This window comes from Felis catus, chromosome A2 (assembly GCF_018350175.1).
Source record: "Felis catus isolate Fca126 chromosome A2, F.catus_Fca126_mat1.0, whole genome shotgun sequence".
NCBI lineage: Eukaryota > Metazoa > Chordata > Mammalia > Carnivora > Felidae > Felis > Felis catus.
The window spans coordinates 7,322,729-7,342,081 of NC_058369.1; the positions used below are offsets into that span (position 1 = coordinate 7,322,729).

At 42.1% G+C, this 19,353-nt stretch overlaps 1 protein-coding gene across 31 annotated transcripts in view; it reads right to left on the bottom strand.

Annotated features, from left to right (window-relative positions):
• The window catches only part of LOC111557991 (zinc finger protein 846-like), a 104,240-nt gene that overhangs the window by 25,382 nt on the left and 59,505 nt on the right, over nt 1–19,353 (bottom strand). For 8 of the 31 annotated variants that reach the window (XM_045045226.1, XR_006589965.1, XR_006589961.1 and 5 more), the window contains one exon: nt 10,767–10,860. The exons of the other annotated variants lie outside the window; for them this stretch is intronic. In XM_045045226.1, coding sequence (XP_044901161.1) covers nt 10,767–10,860 — 94 coding nt within the window. The remainder of the gene's footprint in view (nt 1–10,766; nt 10,861–19,353) is intronic. 31 annotated transcript variants of the gene reach the window in all.

Consider the following 19,353-nt stretch of genomic DNA (forward strand, 5'->3'; position numbering starts at 1 on the left):
AGTAACTGAAATTAAAAACTTTTTAAAAAATCACAAAAAAGGGCACCTGGGTGGCTCAGTCACCTAAAGTGTGACTTTGGCTGAGGTCATGACCTCACCGTTCTTGAGTTCAAGCCCCACATCAGGCTCTCTGCTGTCAGCACAGAGCCCGCTTCAGATCCTCTCCCTCTCTCTCTCTGCCCCTCACCCACTCATGCTCTCTCTCAAAAATAAACATTAAAGGGGCGCCTGGGTGGCTCAGTCGGTTAAGCGTCCGACTTCGGCTCAGGTCATGATCTCACGGTCCGTGGGTTCGAGCCCCGCGTCGGGCTCTGTGCTGACAGCTCAGAGCCTGGAGCCCGTTTCAGATTCTGTGTCTCCCTCTCTCTCTGCCCCTCCCCTGTTCATGCTCCGTCTCTCTCGGTCTCAAAAATAAATAAACGTTAAAAAAATAATAAAAAATAAATAAACATTAAAAAAATAAGAAAATCAATTTAAAAATCACAAAAAATCCATATGATCATTTTAATAGATGCAAAAAAAAAGCACTTAATAAAACCCAACACTGATTCATGATAAGAATTGTCAACAAAGTGGGTATACAGGGAATGTACCTCAACATAATAAAGGCAATTTATGACAAGCCCATAAATACCATCATACTCTGGGAAAAGCTGAAAGTGTTTCCTGTAAGATCAGGAAAAAAGCAGCAACTCCCCACTCTCATCACTTTTATTCAACATAGTATTGGAAGTCCTAGCCAGAGCAAGAAAAAATAATGCATCAATACTGGAACAGAAGAAGTAAAAATGTCATTATTTGCAGATGACATGATAGGATGTATAGAAAACCCTACAGACTCCACCAAAAAACTATTAGAACTAATAAATGAATTAAGTAAAGTTGCAGGATGCAAAATACATATACAAAAATCTATTGTGTTCTACACACTAATAATGAATTGTTAGAGAAATTAAGAAAACAGTCACATGCACAATTGCATCAAAAAGAATAAATTACCTAGGGGCGCCTGGCTGGCTCAGTCAGTAAAGCATGCAACTCTTGATCTTGGCGTTGTGAGTTTGAGCCCCACACTGGGTGTAGAGATTACTTAAAAATAAAATTTTTTTTTAATTTTTTAAATGTTTTTAAATTTATTTTTGAGACAGAGAGAGACAGAGCATGAACAGGGGAGGGGCAGAGATAGAGGGAGACACAGAATCTGAAGCAGGCTCCAGGCTCCAAGCTGTCAGCACAGAGCCTGATGTGGGGCTCGAACTCACAGACTGTGAAATCATGACCTGAGCCAAAGTCGGATGCTCAACCGACTGAGCCACCTAGGTGCCCCCAAAATAAAATATTTTTTTAAAAAGAATAAAATACCTAGGAATAAATTTAATGAGGGAGGTGAAAGACCTGTATGGTGAAAACTATAAGACAGTGATGAAAGGCACTGAAGACAAAGAAATGGAAAGATATTACATGCTCACGGATTGGAAAATATCCATACTATCCAAAGTAATCTACAGATTCAATGCAATCCCTATCAAAATTCCAATGGCATTTCTCACAGAAATAGAATAAACATTCCTAAAAATTGAATGGAACCACAGAAGACCTTGAATAACCAAAGCAGTCATGAGGCAAAAGAACAAAGCTGGAGGTATCACACTTTCTGATTTCAAACTGTTATCAAAATTATACAGAGCTAGAGTAATCAAAAAAAATACGTATGGTAGGGGCGCCTGGGTGGCTCAGTTGGTTGAGTGACCGACTTCGGCTCAGGTCATGATCTCACAGTCTGTGAGCTCGAGCCTCACATCGGGCTCTGTGCTGACAGCTCAGAGCCTGGAGCCTGTTTCAGATTCTGTTTTCCTCTCTCTCTGCCCCTCCCCCACTCATGCTCTGTCTCTGTCTCAGAAATAAATAAACCTTAAAACAAAAACAAAAACAAAAACGTATGGTATAGACACATGCATCAGTGGCACATAATAGAGAGCCCAGACATAAACTCATGCATTTTTGGTGAATTAATTTATGACAATGGAATTAAGAACATACAACAGGGAAAGAACAGTCTCTTCTATAGATGGTGTTGGGAAAACTGGACAGGCATGGGTGAAGAAGTGAAAACGGAGAAAAAAAAAAGTGAAAATGGACCACTATCTTACACCATATACAAAAATTAACTCAAAATGGATTAAAGTCTTGGGGCGCCTGGATGGCTCAGTCGGTTGAGCGTCTGACTTTGGCTCAGGTCATGATCTCACGGTTCATGGTTCAAGCCTTATGTCAAGCTGTGTGCTGACAGCCTGGAGCCTGCTTCTGATTCTGGGTCTCCTTCTCTCTCTCTCTCTCTGCCTCTCCCCCACTCATGCTCTGTCTCTCAAGAATGAATAAAAAAATTCATGTTAAAAATGTTTTAAAAAATGTTAAAAAAAATTTTTTTAATGGATTAAAGACTTGAGTTTAGGGGCACCTGGGCGGCTCAGTCGGTTAAGCATCCAACTTCAGCTCAGGTCATGATCTTGCAGTTCATGGGTTCAAACCCCATGTCGGGCTCTATGCTGACAGCTTGGAGCCTGGAGACTGCTTCTAATGCTGTGTCTCCCTCTCTCTCTGCCTCTCCCCTACTCATGCTGTCTCTGTCTCTCTCAAAAATAAATAATCACTAAAAAAAAAAAAAAAAAAGGTTAAGGGGCACTTGGGTGGCTCAGTCGGTTAAGCATCTGACTTTGGCTCAGGTCATGATCTCACAGTTCATAAGTTCAAGTCCCGCCTCGGGCCCTGTGCTGACAGCTTGGAGCTTGGAGCCTGCTTCGGATTCTGTGTCTCCCTCTCTCTCTGTCCCTCCCCTGCTTGCTCTCTCTCTCAAAAAATGAATAAACATTTAAAATTTTTTTTTAAATATCAAGAGAGAGAGAAAAATCAAAACCAGGAAAAATTAGTTCTAGTTTTGGAAAAGATGAAATAAACACAATTTGGCTCATCTGTCCCACCGAGTGAAGGAAGGTATAAAAAGCTTGGACACAATGCCTGGAACAGCTATTTGAGGAATCCAAAAAAAATAAATAATTGCAGGTAGACTGATGAAAAACCTCAGATTTCAAAGTACCACCAAACAGGCAGCAAATTTACCAGTTTTCCCCCCTCTGGTATAACCTGGCCTGGACTCAATGCAGTTGAAAATCCACAAGTAGGTATCAGCAACAACAGACCTTGTTCCCAAAGATGCCCTCAGCTCTTGGCACGAGCAGTAGGTAGTCAGGCTCTCAGTCTTAAGTGAGAGAGACAAATACCAGTTTTTGTTTTCTGCATTTTTTTATACCGCAGCCTTCAAGACATCTTGTAGCAGCCGTGAGACACACCAAAGACCTTGAGAACTGGACCATAAGCTAGATGACCCTCTAGGTAGAACGGCTTCTAGGTAGAGACATACAGAAAGCTGCATAGGTTGTGAAAATTCACATTGAAACCACAACCCGCAGAATGCAGACTGAAACTCTTGAGCTGATTCTACCTGGTCAGTTGCCCGGTAAAAGAAAGAGACCGCATTCTCTATAGGATTTAAAGGCCCAGAGTGTCAACGTATTAAAAATGTCCAGAATATAATCCCAAACCAATCAATTATATGAGCAACAGAGCTTGGGCTTGTGTATGACAAGAGTGTAGTATAAGTACGTGACAGTAAGGGTTTTTTTCATTGTAATGTAAGTGCTTGAATTTGTGAATCACTCTGGGCTTGCTCCTTGGTCTGTGCTTTGCCCTGCAAGAAAAGGGGGATAAAAGGGGCACCCGAGTGGCTCAGTGGGTTAAGCATCTGACTTCAGCTCAGGTCACAACCTCATGGTTCATGAGACTTTAACAAGGTCTCTCCAATTTGGGACGCTTAACCAACAGGACCACCCAGGTGCCCCTCAAAAATTCTTCTACACCCAGAAGAGAAATGGGGGTTTCAGGGCAAACAGTGCCTCCCAAATTGGAGAATTACAAGCAACTGAATCACAGCATTCTAGATAGAAACCAATGACCACAAACCTCTATGGCAACAAGTACCAAAATAGAGAACACTGAACTGTAACAGACAAATTGGTGGAGGCCAGCAAGGCAAATCTGACAGGTAAAAATTCCAGTTATTGACAGCACATCCCACCCCCACCCCCCATTTGTGGATTTTACCTGTAGGAGCTCAAGCAGCTTCTCACCACAAATATTGGAGAAAAATTCCCTCAAACTTCTGGAAGGGTGAAGGTAAAAGGAATCACGTTGTTAAACGCCAGAGCATCCTAACCTTCTTAACGAGGTCGGCCCTCACGAGAAACTATTTAACCGGAGTCTGACCTGCCGGGGATTTATGGGAGCCTAACTCACCTGCAGGAAGGGATAGACACAACTCCACCCCCAGATAACCTGCACGTGGGAGAGGGAAAACACCTCCAGCCAACTCCAGCAATCCCATCCCACCAAAGAGGGAGAAAAACAGGACCACGTGTGAAATTCACAATTCAGAGGCAAAACGTCACCAGAGAATGAGATCTACTCATAGGTCTATACAGTGCTTCCCTTTCCACCAAACCTTACTACTATCACATAGCTAAAGTCTTACTTACGGCAGTTTTGTTTACCTAGTTGTTTATAATCAACTATGGAAAAAATGTAAAACACACTAAAGGGAAAAAATACATTTTGAAGAGATGGTACAAACGTCAGAACTAGACTCAGAGATGGCAGGCATGTTGGAATGGTCAACCTGGGAATTTAAAACGACTGTTACTAAGATGCTATGGTCTCTAATGGATAAACTAGACAGAATGTGGAAACAGTCAGTATTTACAAAATCCACAAATACTTCATTATAAGAAAATATTCTGAATCTTGAGTCTAACTTTGAAATAGGAAACTTCCTGTAAAAACACATCTCGCGCACACTGACTTAAGATGAAACTGGAAACCACAGCAGTCCTCAAAAACATAACACCATCTGATGCTTGCTTCAAAATCATTCCAAGAAAACAAACCACAATAACTGGTGACAGCTACTCCAGATGCAGATAATGTAGCCAGTGAATTTTCTCTTGTATGAAAGAAACCATTCTGATCATATGGAAATACTTTTAAAGTTTATAAAAACGGGGAAGCACCTGGCTAGCTGTCAGAAGATCATGTGACACTTGATTTCTGGTGGTGAGTTTGAGCTCCATGTTGGGTATAGAGATTACTTAAATTAATACAATATTAAAAAGGGGTGGGGCGCCTGGGTGGCTCAGTCGGTTAAGCGGCCGATTTTGGCTCAGGTCATGATCTCGCAGTCTGTGAGTTCGAGCCACTCATCAGGCTCTGTGCTGACAGCTCGGAGCCTGGAGCCTGTTTCAGATTCTGTGTCTCCTTCTCTCTTACCCTCCCCCATTCATGCTCTGTCTCTCTCTGTCTCAAAAATAAATAAACGTTAAAAAAAATTTTTGTTTAAGGGTAGGGGAATACTCCTATGTTCACATAAAAAACAGATGGAGTAAGAAAAGAATATTACATACTAATGTTAATCAAACATACAAAAACCTCTAAAATACCAGTACATAGAGTACATTCCAAAAATTTTTAAATATGGGACATCTGGGTGGCTCAGTCATTAAACGTTCAACTTTGGCTCAGGTCATGATCTCACAGTTCGTGGGTTCAAGCCCTGTGTCAGCCTCTGTGCTGACACCTCCCCTCCAAGCTTGGAGCCTGGACCCTGCCTCAGATTCTCTGTCTCCCTCTCTCTCTCTGCCCCTCCCCCACTCTCTCATACTCTCTCGCTCTCAAAAATAAACATTAAAAAAAATTTTTAAAGAAATTTAAAAATATAATTCTTCAGGGGTGCCTGGGTGGCTCAGTTGGTTGAGCGACCAATTCTTGGTTTCACCTCAGGTCATGACCTCACAGTTCATGAGTTCAAGCCCTAAACTGGGGTCTGAGCTGGTGGCACAGAACTTGGTTGGGATTCTCTCTCTCCCTCCCTCTCTCTGCCCTTCCCCCACTCATGCATATGTGTGTGTGTGTGTGTGTGTGTGTGCACTCTCTCTCTCTCAAAATAAATAAACTTAAAAAATTGTAATTCTTTATGTCCAAGTTGTGTTTCCCTAGAATTACAAGGTTGCTCTAACATTGGAAATTCAATCAATTCACCACATTTGTTTTTTTAAAGAGTCCTTTTATACATTTATTCATTCAAATACTGGGTATCTATCATAGGGAGGCACAATTCTAAGGACTTCAATTAGATCAGGGAACAAATTTCATCATTTCAGAGGAATCAGAGGAATGCACATAATTAACTCAGTGATCATTCATGAGAAAGCCTCCCTAAACTACGAAAGATAAAACTTATAACAACATTAAAGCAAATGGTAAAGATGGAATGTATATCCCATTGATATTAACGAGAGGTATGCCGATTTAATGACTTCCAGTCATTATTTTTCTGGAGATTTTATTTAGTCAGTAAAACAAGAAAAAATACAAATGATCTAAGGATTGAAGTGGAAAATTAAAACTGTCTTTATTTAAAATGATGCGGGACGCCTGGGTGGCGCAGTCGGTTAAGCGTCCGACTTCAGCCAAGTCATGATCTCACGGTCCGTGAGTTCAAGCCCCGCATCAGGCTCTGGGCTGATGGCTCAGAGCCTGGAGCCTGTTTCCGATTCTGTGTCTCCCTCTCTCTCTGCCCCTCCCCCGTTCATGCTCTGTCTCTCTCTGTCCCAAAAATAAAATAAAAATAAAATAAATAAATAAAATAAATAAATAAAATAAAATGATGCAATTGGGGGCGCCTGGGTGGCTCAGTCGGTTAAGCAGCTGACTTCGGCTCAGGTCATGATCTCGCGGTTTGTGAGTTTGAGCCCCGCGTCGGGCTCTGTGCTGACAGCTCAGAGCCTGGAGCCTGTTTCAGAGTCTGTGTCTCCCTCTCTCTCTGACCCTCCCCATTCATGCTCTGTCTCTCTCTGTCTCAAAAATAAATAAACGTTAAAATGATGCAATTGCCTATGTGGGAAACCCAAAAGAATACATAAAAATAAGAATTTTTTTAATTAAAAAATTGGTTTTTTTAATGTTTTATTTTTGAGACAGGGGCATGAACAGGGGAGGGTCAGAGAGAGGGAGACACAGAATCCGAAAGAGGCTCCAGGCTGAGCTGTCAGCACAGAGCCCGACACGGGGCTCGAACTCACGGACCGAGAGATCATGACCTGAGCTGAAGTCGGCCGCTTAACCGACTGAGCCACCCAGGCGTCCCAAAAATAAGAATTTTAAAGAAAATTTAGCAAGGCTGCTAGATATATTTCAATATATAAAGACCACCTGCATTTTGTATACTGACAATCAGAAAATCTAAATTAAAATGTATGAAATACATGTGTGATAAAATTATACTAAGAAAAATTTTTAAATGCTTAACACTAGATCTAAAACCCTGCACAGCTTTTGTGGGGAGAAAATTACAAAATATTGAACCCCTTTTAAGAAAACTTAAATGGGGAGAATCATCTTGGTCTTGGATTGGAAAGTCCGATACAAAAAATACTGCAATTCTTGGGCACTTGGGTAGCTCAGTTGAGCACCTAACTCTTGAGTTTGGCTCAGGTCATGATCCCAGGGTTGTGGGATCAAGCCCCAAATCAGGCTCTGCATTGTGCATGGAGCCTGCTTAAGATTCTCTCACTCTCCCTCTGCCCCTCTTCCCTCCTTGCATTCTTTCTCCCTCTCTCTAAAATAAATTTTTTTAATTAATTAAAAAATACTACAATTCTAAAAATGATTTAGATTCAGCAAATGTCTAATCAAAAGTGACCAAGTAGGGGCGCCTGGGGGTTCAGCCAGTTAAGTGCCCGACTTCGGCTCAGGTCATGATCTCACGGTTCCTGGGTTCAAGCCCCACATCTGGCTCTGTGCTGACAGCTCACAGCCTGGAGCCTGCTTTGGATGCTGTGTCTCCCCCTCCCTCTGCCCCTCCCCTACTCACAGTCTATCTCTCAAAAATAAATAAATGTTAAAAAACATTTTAAAAAAGTGACCAAGTATTCTTGGAGAACCAAAAAACAAACAAAACCCCAAAACCTGATACACAAATATAAATGATCCCCCACAACTTCCTGATAATAAAAAAGAACTGCACAATGCAAGGACTAGATCATTCTATCTTCCAATTAAACTGGCTATCTGTAAGCCATCAGGGACATAAAAGTTTTAACCAATGTCCTTTCGAAGAGCCTTGAATTGTGTATTTTCTTTAATGTTTACTTATTTATTTTTGGGAGTGAGAGAGAGCACAAGCTGGGAGGGGCAGAGAGAGAGGGAGACAGAGGATCTGAAGCAGGCTCTGTGGGAGAGCCTGATGCGGGGCTCAAACCCATGAACTGTGAGATCATGCCTTGAGCTAGAGTCGGACTCTTAGCTGACTGAGCTGCCCAGATGCCCCATCAAACTGTGTATTTTGAGAAATGAAATGTGTGCCTTGGTTACTATTAGTAATGTCAATAACATCAAAGGAAATGCGGAGTGACCCGACAAGACTGTGTATTGTGGCCTCCAATACATGCAGAGATATGTAATTTAGGTATCTGTGAGGCAAGAGATTCCCAGAGTTCTTGGCCCTGAAGAGGTCAATTTTTAGGCAATGGCTCAACAGTTCATAATAAACATTTATTCACCAGGATATCCAGAGCCAAGATGACTGCCTGAGATTTGGCCGGGTGCAATGTTTCTCAGGATCCTTAAGTTTATTTATTTATTTTGAGAGAAAGAGAAGAGAGCAGGGGAGGGGCAGAGAGAGAGGGAGAGAGAATCCCGACCAGGCTCTACACTGTCAGCACAGAGCCCGAGGTGGGGCTTGAACTCACAAACTGTGAGATCATGACCTGAGCTGAAACCAAGAGTTGGATGCTTAACAGACTGAACATTCCAGGAGCCCCATGGAGTCCTATTTTTTATTAGCAACATCCTGGTTAAGAGATGGAAATTGGTAACATTCTACTGTGCCCCATCACATATGATGGTTAGCAGTGGAATTCATATAGTCCATGAACTCTCATTACTGTTTACTACCCAGGTAGCCAAGGGATAGATGGATGGACGGATGGATGGATGGATGGATGGATGGATGGATTTACCTACTTATGCACTTATTTTTAGTTTTAAGAAAAGGCAAAACTGGGTTATTTAATTTTGAAGCAATGGAGATAAACACCTCTTTAGTAATGGGGTTTATAGGAGTTTTAATCCTTGGTGGCCTTGTTGTAACTTACGTTGGGCCATATTATTTTAACAAAGAATTCACAGGGTCCTATCTCATCAACAAAACTTGTAAGTGCCAAAGAGTTACCTTAATTTACATTTATTATTTATTGTTGTCATAGATATATCCAAGATGATACATTTTAGGGCAATAGGTAGGTATTAGGGAAATTCAGGCAAGACTACAGTTCAAGTGAGGCATACCTATTAATCCTCTATTTTTAATTACTTTTTAAAGATTATAATGGATACAATGTTTACATTCAGTGTGATCCCCAGGTATAACTATGTTTGAGCCACAGTACTGATTAAGTCTGTGAAGCTTTTTCAACTAGTGCATTTTAGCAAATGTTAATTTAGAAATTACGTTGAAGAGGCACAAAAGCCAATCAATGTCCCTTTTATCTTTTTCTTACATATTTTTTGAGTATATAAATTCTACCACATAGTGATCATACATTTGATTATTACATATATAACCAAGTTATATAAATTCTTAGTATATGAAAAATTTTTTTAATTTTTTTTAAAGTTTATTATTGAGACAGAGAGACACAGAGTGTAAGCAGGGGAGGAGCAGAGAGAGGAGGAGACACAGAATCCGAAACAGGCTCCAGGCTCTGAGCTGTCAGCACAGAGTCCGACGCGGGGCTCGAACCCACAAACTGTAAGATCATGACCTGAGCCGAAGTCAGTCACCCAACCAAGCCACCCAGGCGCCCCAGTATATGAAATTTTAATATACACATTTTGGAATTCTAATTGGACCTAATAATGGGACTTTGTTTTAATGATTATAGAATTTATTTCAATTCTATATTACAATATTATGTCTAAACATTTTTTATTTATTTACCTTTTATTTTCTCCCCCGAACCTAGGGATTTGTTGTTTTTAAAATCAATAAGTAATCTGGGCGCCTGGGTGGCGCAGTCGGTTAAGCGTCCGACTTCAGCCAGGTCACGATCTCGCGGTCTTTGAGTTCGAGCCCCGCGTCAGGCTCTGGGCTGATGGCTCAGAGCCTGGAGCCTGCTTCCGATTCTGTGTCTCCCTCTCTCTCTGCCCCTTCCCCGTTCATGCTCTGTCTCTCTCTGTCTCAAAAATAAATAAAACGTTAAAAAAAAATTTTTTTTTAAATCAATAAGTAATCTAAGAGCACTATGGTTTCTATACCTGGAACTTGCTCTGTACATAAAATTTAAAGATCTCTTTTTGGGGGGCAGAGAGTGCTTCCCCAAAAAGCTGCAATCTTTACTTTTTTTTTTCCATTTAGTCTCCTGACAATGATTGTTTCCCTTAAAAAAAAAGAAAAAATGGGGCACCTGTGTGGCTCAGTCAGTTAAGCGTCCGTCTGACTCTTGATTTCAGCTCAAGTAATGATCTCACAGTTCATAGGATCGAGCCCTGCTTTGGATTATCTCTCTTCCTCTCCCTTTGCCCCTCCCTCTCTCTCTCTCCCTCAAAATAAATAAATAAACATTAAAAAAAGAACTTAAAAACCACAAAAAGGTATTTACCTGATAAGCTCCTGTGGTGGTCCTGAGTGGCCCCCGTTGTGACCATCAGCCTCTCTTTCTAGGCTATCCCTATCAACTTCAGAGGGCCTGAGATCTAAATCCAAGAGAAAAATAATGGCAGAATCCAGATTTTGTGATAATTTGGTTTGCGGGAGAATGCTTTTTAGCATGCCGGTCAGCAGCAGCACTCGGGAGTGCCCACATACACTGACCAGGAGATTGACATCCTCATGTGAGCTGAGAAACCTCCTCAAAGGTCTTAGGGAAGCAAAAAAAAAAAAAAAAAAAAAAAAAAAAATGCACCCCCCCCCCCTCTTTTTCATTACACATTGTGCCACCAGTCTCCATGGATGGGATCTTTTCTTTTTCCCACTAAGAAAAAGTTGTGATAGAAGCAAAGAAAACATCATCAAAGGGATTTGCCTTTAAAGCAGCATATACATTTTTGAAAGCCAGGGTTATCCATAGGGTAGGCCCCCTCCACCTAACTACTGATGAATGAGATGGGTCTGGCCAAATTTCAAGTCAAAAAAAATTTTTTTAATGTTTATTTATTTTTGAGAGAGAGACAGAGCACGAGCAGAGGAGGGGAAGAGACAGAGAGGAAGACACACAATCTGAAACAGGCTCCAGGCTCCAAGCTGTCTGCCCAGAGCCCGACGCAGGTCTTAAACTCAGGAACAGTGAGATCATGACCTGAGCCGAAGTCAGACACTTAACCAACTGAGCCACCCAGGCACCCCAGCAAGTCAAGTGGATGAGTGTTTCCCAAGGGTCACAATTCCCAAGGACAGTCAACAGCTTTTAATGGCCTGTCAGTGGAACACATATTCACATCAGACCTACTTGTCCATCAAAGTAGATTTCTCACAAAGGGCCACCACTTGGGGTTCAATGCCTGGCTCCTAAGGCCTCCTTGGTGGTGCTCTAATGGCACTGATTTCAGGCTAGTGGACCGGTCTCAGCACCGTCACAGTAGCCTGAGGATAACCACTCTGTGCTTCCCACTCTCCAGGAGGCCTTCACTGTGCCTCTCTTAATATATGCCAATTGTCCCTAGATGCTTCTGTGATTTCTCATCCAGTAGAACATCTTTGTCATTAATAAAATGTTGACCGGGGGCCTCTCATACACCCAATCATAGTAACTATACAAAGCAAGAATCTGGGATCAATCTCTTACCACCATTTAGGTTGGAAAACCATGAAAGGACGTGCAGACACAGCACAAGGCAGTAAAGGCCAAAGTGCAAGTTCACCAGGAGCCAGTACTACTCTCAGGCAGAACTTGCTGTTTGGTGTAGTCAGTGAGCCAAGAGCAGCCTAGAGGCATGCACCCCACTAAAACACTGAGTCACCTTGTGCCAAATGATTTGTTTTGGGGTCTTAAATTATAAAGGTGACTGGATGGTAACACAGGTTAATGCCACTGAAAGTTTATCATGCACAGTCCCAAGGGGGCACACCAGCTAACACAGGATCACATAGGGAAGCACCAGGTCAGGAGGCAGAAACAGGAGTGAAAGGAAAGCATAGGTCAGAGCTGTGTTGGGGGTCCCTGCAGGAAAGGCAAGACAGACCAAGGTAAAGCTAAACATTATGTCATTTGAGTAATTCCAGGGGGCTCTGGATCATAGGAGTGGCCTGCTACCTAGCCCTAGGTTGATTTAGGGCAGGAGGAATATTGGATCCGAGTGTGGCAGTTAAGATAAAGGAGGTTATTGGAGTATGGGCTCTGGAGTGGTTGGTCTGCATATGAAAGGTGAGCTTCCAAGGAAGTTATTTATCATCTTTAAGGATTAGCTAGTCCTGCCTTTCCCTCTGGAGACAGTCATTAGCTGAAAGGTAAACCAAGATGGCACTTACAAGGACAGCAAAACCTTGGATTGTGAGTAACTTGTTCTTTGAGTGTTCCGCAAGAGGAGCAAACCTTTCTATTTTTTATTTTTATATTTTTTTTCAACGTTTTTATTTATTTTTGGGACAGAGAGAGACAGAGCATGAACGGGGGAGGGGCAGAGAGAGAGGGAGACACAGAATCGGAAACAGGCTCCAGGCTCTGAGCCATCAGCCCAGAGCCCGACGCGGGGCTCGAACTCACGGACCGCGAGATCGTGACCTGGCTGAAGTCGGACGCCCAACCGACTGCGCCACCCAGGCGCCCCGAGGAGCAAACCTTTCTAATACGTTTTAACTTGATAAATGAGCAATGCCTTGCAATACAAGTAGTGCATCACGCCAAACATCACATGATCACAAATGAGCCAAAGGTTCTCTCTCCTTCTCTCTGCGGGATTGTGGGTGATTGTCTCCCATGCTCCAATGCTCAGTCCCAGGTGAGGTGTTTGGCAGAAATCAGTGATTGTTCAGAACACTGGAAGATGCCCACAATTGGCACTAGTGTAGTTTTTGTCACTTCAAAGCACCTATAGACAGTTCTTTGCTTTTCTACACAAGAGTAAGCTTGGGATGGGAATGCTTTGCTCCATTCTAGGTCAGCCTGCCTGCAGACATGGACCCTTTCCTCTGCTGTCCTATTGCCAGTTACATTAAATACAGTATATGACAAGAGTTCATTAATACAGTACTATAGTCAACACCCATAATAGTGAAAGTCATTCCTACACAATAACCCTCCTCTCTTGCCTCCCTCACACCAGCCAAGAAGGCTTTCAAAGTTAAATCCAGGTTAATTTATTTTTCTTTATATTTTGCATCTTCTTTATCATTCTGTATTATATTACAGTATTACAGTCATTTTTATAGGAATATTTTTGGGTTGTGGAATGAATCATCTGAGTCTCCATGATTTCTTATGGGGAAACTCACTTTGATATACAGTACTGTATATCCAGGAGCTATGGAGGAAGAAGCAATCTGATGTAATGTGCTTTCTTCTCAGGGTGCACTGCTGACAGTTCTACCAGCTCTCTGAGCTTCACAGGGCCCCCCGCCCAACCCAGCGTGATAAAGCATGCAGACTGGGGTACAAAGCCAAGCCATGTCCTATATTGGATTTGTGTGCGACACAGTGGCCCAGTTTCTAAGGGTGCAACCTATGGCAAGTCTGTCCACCATGGTGTTAACCAGCCAAATTTTGCCCAACGCCTTCAGTCTATTGCAGAATAGAGAGCTGAATCCCACTGTGGGGGCTCTGAGAGTCTTGAATTCTTACTGGGTTGGCAAAGATTCCACATACTAATTCTTTTGCGTTTATCCTCATTGATCCGTTCCATAAGTTATCGAGAAACCCTGACACCCAGTTGATCACCAAACCAGTCCACAAGCATAGGGAGATGGGAAGGCCAACATCTGCAGGGGCAAGAGCCGTGGCCTTGGAAAAGGTGACAAGTTCCACCTTACTATTAATGGTTCTCACCGGGTGGCAGGCAGTGGACCCAATACTCTCCAGCTCCATTATTACTGCTAATCTAACATTTGTAAAATTCTTACCTAATAAACAATTTATGTCAAAAAAACAAATTAGCTAGTCTTGGGAGGGGCAGTCATCTCTCGCCAGGCAGCAAGACCCCAAAGATGTTAAAGCAATATAATACACAGAAAATTAAAAATATGATGAATACAACAGCTAAGCCAATGTCCAAAAACAATGGTTTCCTCCTGAACGGAAGAAGGTGATGCAAGAAGGAAGACTCACATGGGTAAGGCAATCTTCTACCTTATTTATCTGGAAGGTGGATACATATGGACCCACTATTTTGTACTTATTACCAGCACTTAAGGATCTTCACACAATTTTCTGTTTGCATGCTAGAACTACAAAATTTGAGAGTGGAAAATATCAGGGGCACCTGGGTGGCACAGTCAGTTGAGCATCTGACTCTTGATTTCAGCTCTGGTCATGATCTCGGGGTCATGGGATGGAGCCCCACATCAGGCTCCATGCTGAGCATGGACTCTGCTCAGGATTCTCTCTCTCTCTCTCTCTCTCTCTCTCTCTCTCTCTCTCTCTCTCTCTCCTTCTGCCCCTCCCCCCCCCACTCTCTCCGTCTGTAAAATTAGAACAGAAAGAATAAAGTCACAGAGTCACATTAAAAAGTCACATTAAAATAATGTAGCATAGGCGGTGCACCTGGCTGTCTCACTTGGGAGAGCATAACAACACTTGATCTTGGAGTTGTGATTTTGAGCCCCACATGGTGGGGGTTGGGGGGAGAGTAGAGTTTACTTAAAAAAAAAAAAAAACAGGAGGAGGTACAGCAGAAGAGTCAAAGAGATGGCAGCATGAGACAGACTTGGACTGAAGTTGCTGCCCTTTAAGAAGTAAAAAAAGATCCACCAAGAAAGGAAAGTGTGAGGCATCTAGAAGCTGGAAAAAGCAAGGAAACAGATTCACCCCAAGAGCCTCCAGTCCTGTTAACATATTGATTTTAGCTCAGTGAGACCCTTTTCAGAGTTCTGATCTCCAAAACTGTAAGCTAGTAAAATTTTTGTTGACTTATGACATCATTTGGTGATTTGTTACAGCAGCAATAGTAAATTCATAACACATTGTAAAGCTGGAATATTAAGGTATAGATTGTGAGGTCAAAGAGAAGCACTTACCTTTATTCAGGATAGAATGGACAGAGCAGAACAGGATGGACAACGCATATACAAATTTCTCAGAAATCTATTCCAAGAAGACTTTGGCACACCCTGTTCCACAAAGTCAGCTTTTGAAAAGGTCACCAATGGCTTTTATGGTTAAATCCCATCCTCATTTAACTCCCCCAATCAGCATTTGGTATAGTTGAGCAAGTCACTGCTCCTTGCTTTGGATTAATGGATTAAGACACCAATCTTAATCTACTCCTGTTCCATGGGATCCTACTTCTCAATTCACTTGCTACTTCCTCCCATGATCCCAACTGCCAAAGTGTCCCAGGGCTTGCCAATCCTCAGGTGAAATGATCTAACCTAATGGTTTTAAGTGCCGCCTATACACTGATGACTGAAACATAGGTGCTCAGCCTGATGAGCTTTGTCTTCTCATGTACCAAGAAGTCTACACACAAACAGATCCAATGGCTGAGCAATGATACCAGGAGGGGAAGGCATCTCTTGTGTTTTTCAGCCATTCCACATTATCTGTAGCTTTTGTCCTCATAGTACACAACATATCACCTAAACTCCAGAAATGTACCTGATTTCCAGGAAGGAAAGAGAAAGAATGGAGGCCAATCATTGAAGAGAAAAAGCCATTGGAGACTATCCCCTTTTTAACAGCTTTCCCAGAATCCACACTGATGACTTCTGCCTACTTCTCACTAGCCAGGACTATGAAATAAGTCTTCCCATAAACCCAAGGAACCCTGAGAAGTAGGAATATTTTTTTAACTATATGCCTGGAGATAATCTGGATTCTATTTATAAGGGACCAAAGGACAAAGAATATTGAGATGACTAGATACTACTTGCCATACAAAGCCAGAGAGAATTTTCCTATAAATAACCAAATAAGGATATATATAAAGAGCCCATTTTATAACCCACTTGCAAATATACTAGAAAGCACTACCTAAAAACATTTACAAAATGCTCTTACATTGCCAATTAAACTTCCAAATATCTCGTAATTCACTGAAGACTTATATAGGGAAGTCTTTAGAGGTGAACCATAATGAAAACACCATTATATGAAATGAGTATGATATTGCAGAAATTCTCTAGAGTGTCTTTATTTTTTAAATGTTTATTTTTTGAGAGAGAGAGCACACAGGACTGCAGGGAGGGACAGAGAGAGAGACAAAGAGAGAGGATCAGAAGCCAATTCCACACTATCAGCACAGTGCCTGACACGGGGCTTGAACCCATGAGCCGTGAGATCCTGACCTGAGCTGAAGTCCAACACTTAACTGACAGAGCCACCCAGGCGCCCCGAGCACTCATGAGCTCTTAAGGGATGTGTATTTACCAAAAATCATTCCCACAACTTTACATTCATTCAGCTTCTTTCCAGGGTGGGTTTTCACACACAGATTAAGATTTATAAGATGGATACGCCATTTCCCATGAACCCGATAACCAGTTTCTCTCCACTATGGATTATCATTTTTTACTAAAGGTCAAAAGCCAAAAACCACACACACACACACACACACACACACACACACACACACACACAGGCATTTCCCTTTGCTGCCTCTGTGAGATTCATAACATTTGCTGCCTCTGTGAGATTATCAAAGATTCGCTTATGGGGCAGAAGTAAAGTTTTCCCGCATTCATCTTACCATCAGAGGGTTTCTCTCCACTGCATGTTATGACTTACTCATTGACACCTGAACAATTTTCAGCACTTCTCACAGTCATGAGTCTTCTTGCATATGAAGCAATCAAGAGTTTCTGAAGGTTTTCCCATATTCCTCGTATGTATAGAAATCTCTCCACTGTTGAGTTTTTACATGTTGAGTTCTTAAAATTACTGTAAGTCTTCCTGTTGTCTTTTACATTTGTAGGGTTTGATGCCAGTATGAAGTCTCAGGTGGATATTAAGGCCTCAGCACTAAGGTTTTCCCCACATTTCTTACATACAGATGGCCAATCCCTAGAGTGAGCTATGTGCTATCAAAGCATGGGAACATATTTTAAGCGGTATCTCATTCTTACCTTCACATGAGTTTTACAGTAATCTCTTATTTATTTATTTATTTATTTATTTATTTATTTACTGCACATGCTAATGGGAGGGGCAGAGAGGGAGAGGGAGAATCTCAAGCGGGCTCCATGCACAGCACAGAGCCTGATGATGTGGGGCTCATTTCACAACTGTGAGATCATGACCTAAGCCAAAATCAAGAGTCAGGTGCTTAACCAACTGAGCCACCCAGGCGCCCCTCTTAGTTATTTTTACATAATCCGAGATCAAGAGTCACATGCTCTACCAACTGAGCCAGGCAGGTGCTCCTGAGTTTTACAGAAATTTTAGGTACGTAAAATTAATGTTAGCACAACAGCAACAAAGACTCTCCCACACTCCTTGTAACTGTAGGGTTCTCTCAAGTGTGAGTTCTTACATGTTCTGTAAGGTATGAACAATTACTGCTCTCCCACATACATTATACGAATGGGAATTCTGCCCCAGGGAAGTTCCTATCACGTAAGGATGATAAATGAGTAAAGCGGCCTCACATTCTTTAATTTCATAAGGTTCTTTATCCAAATGAGTTTAGATGTGAATACGAAAGGGGCTCCTGCGTGGCTCAGTCAGTTAGGCGTCGCACTTCGGCTCAGGTCATGATCTTGTGGTTTGTGAGTTTGAGTCCCACGTTGGGCTCTGTGCTGACAGCTCAGAGCCTGGAGCCTGTTTTACATTCTGTGTCTCCCTGTCTCTTTCTGCCCCTCCCCTGCTCACACTCCGTCTCTCAAAAATAAATAAACGTTAAAAAACTTTAAAAAGATGTGAATACTAAGGTCTGAGGAACATTTGCAGGTGTTTCTCAAGTGCTGAAGACTGAGTGGAGGTTTTCCCACATTCCCTACATTCATACGGTTTCTCTCCAGAGTGAGTTCGCACGTGCAAGTTAAAGCACGTGAAGTATCTGAAGGCTTTCCCACATTCTTTACGAGCATAGGTCTTCTCTCCAGTGTGAGTTCTTAAATGTGTGGTAAGGCCCGATGACTGAGTGAAAGCTTTCCCACACTGCCTGCCTTCATATGGCTTCTCTCTGATGTGCGACCTTACGTGCTGACTGAGCAGTGAAGAATCATTAAAGGCTTTTCCACATTCCTTACATTCGTGTAGTTTCTCTCCAGTGCGACTTCACATGTGTAAAAGAAGTCCTGTGGATCGAGTAAAGGCTTTCCCACATTCCACACATACAGAGGGCTTTTTTCTGCTCTGAGTTCTTCTGTGACCCGTACGGTATGAGGAATGAGTGAAGGCTTTCCCGCAGTCTTTACATTCATATGGCTTCTCTCCAGTGTGGTGTCTCACATGTACCTTATGGGATGACTGATTAACAAAAGTTCTCCGACAATGTCTTTCCCTTGTGTCTGAGTTTTCGTGTGCCCAGTAAGGTCTGAGAGCTAGCCAAAAGCTTTATCGTGTTGAACCCTCTCAGTTTTCTCTCCGACAGGGATTTCTTTGAGCAAAGTACAAATAAAGTTCATTTCAAAGGCTTCTCCATTCTCATTACCCCTAGAAGTTTCCTGTCTAATGTGAGTCGTGAGTGTCCACTAAACACTCTTCGACACAGGTTAGAATCGTCTCGTCTTGCCCAACACTGCTTCTCTCCTGCTGATTAGGGTTTAAATGACAACTAAAGACTTTTTCACGCTCATTATGAAAGAACTTCTCCCCTCATCACAACTTTTATATATTGGAAACATCATAATTGAAGGCTTTGGTTTTTTGTTTTTCCATTTAAGTGTACAGAGATCCTGCCCTATTTTTGAGTTATTTTAAGCTGAACAGACAGACTCTGAGGCTAGGACCCTGCATTATATCCTCTACTTTCACAGTATCTTACACAGTTACCCCGGTAATTACCCATACTACATCATTTAAAACCTAAATTATTCCAACTAAATCCCTGTGTATCAAAAACTGAACACCTGAGCTGTGTATATGTGGATCTCCTAGG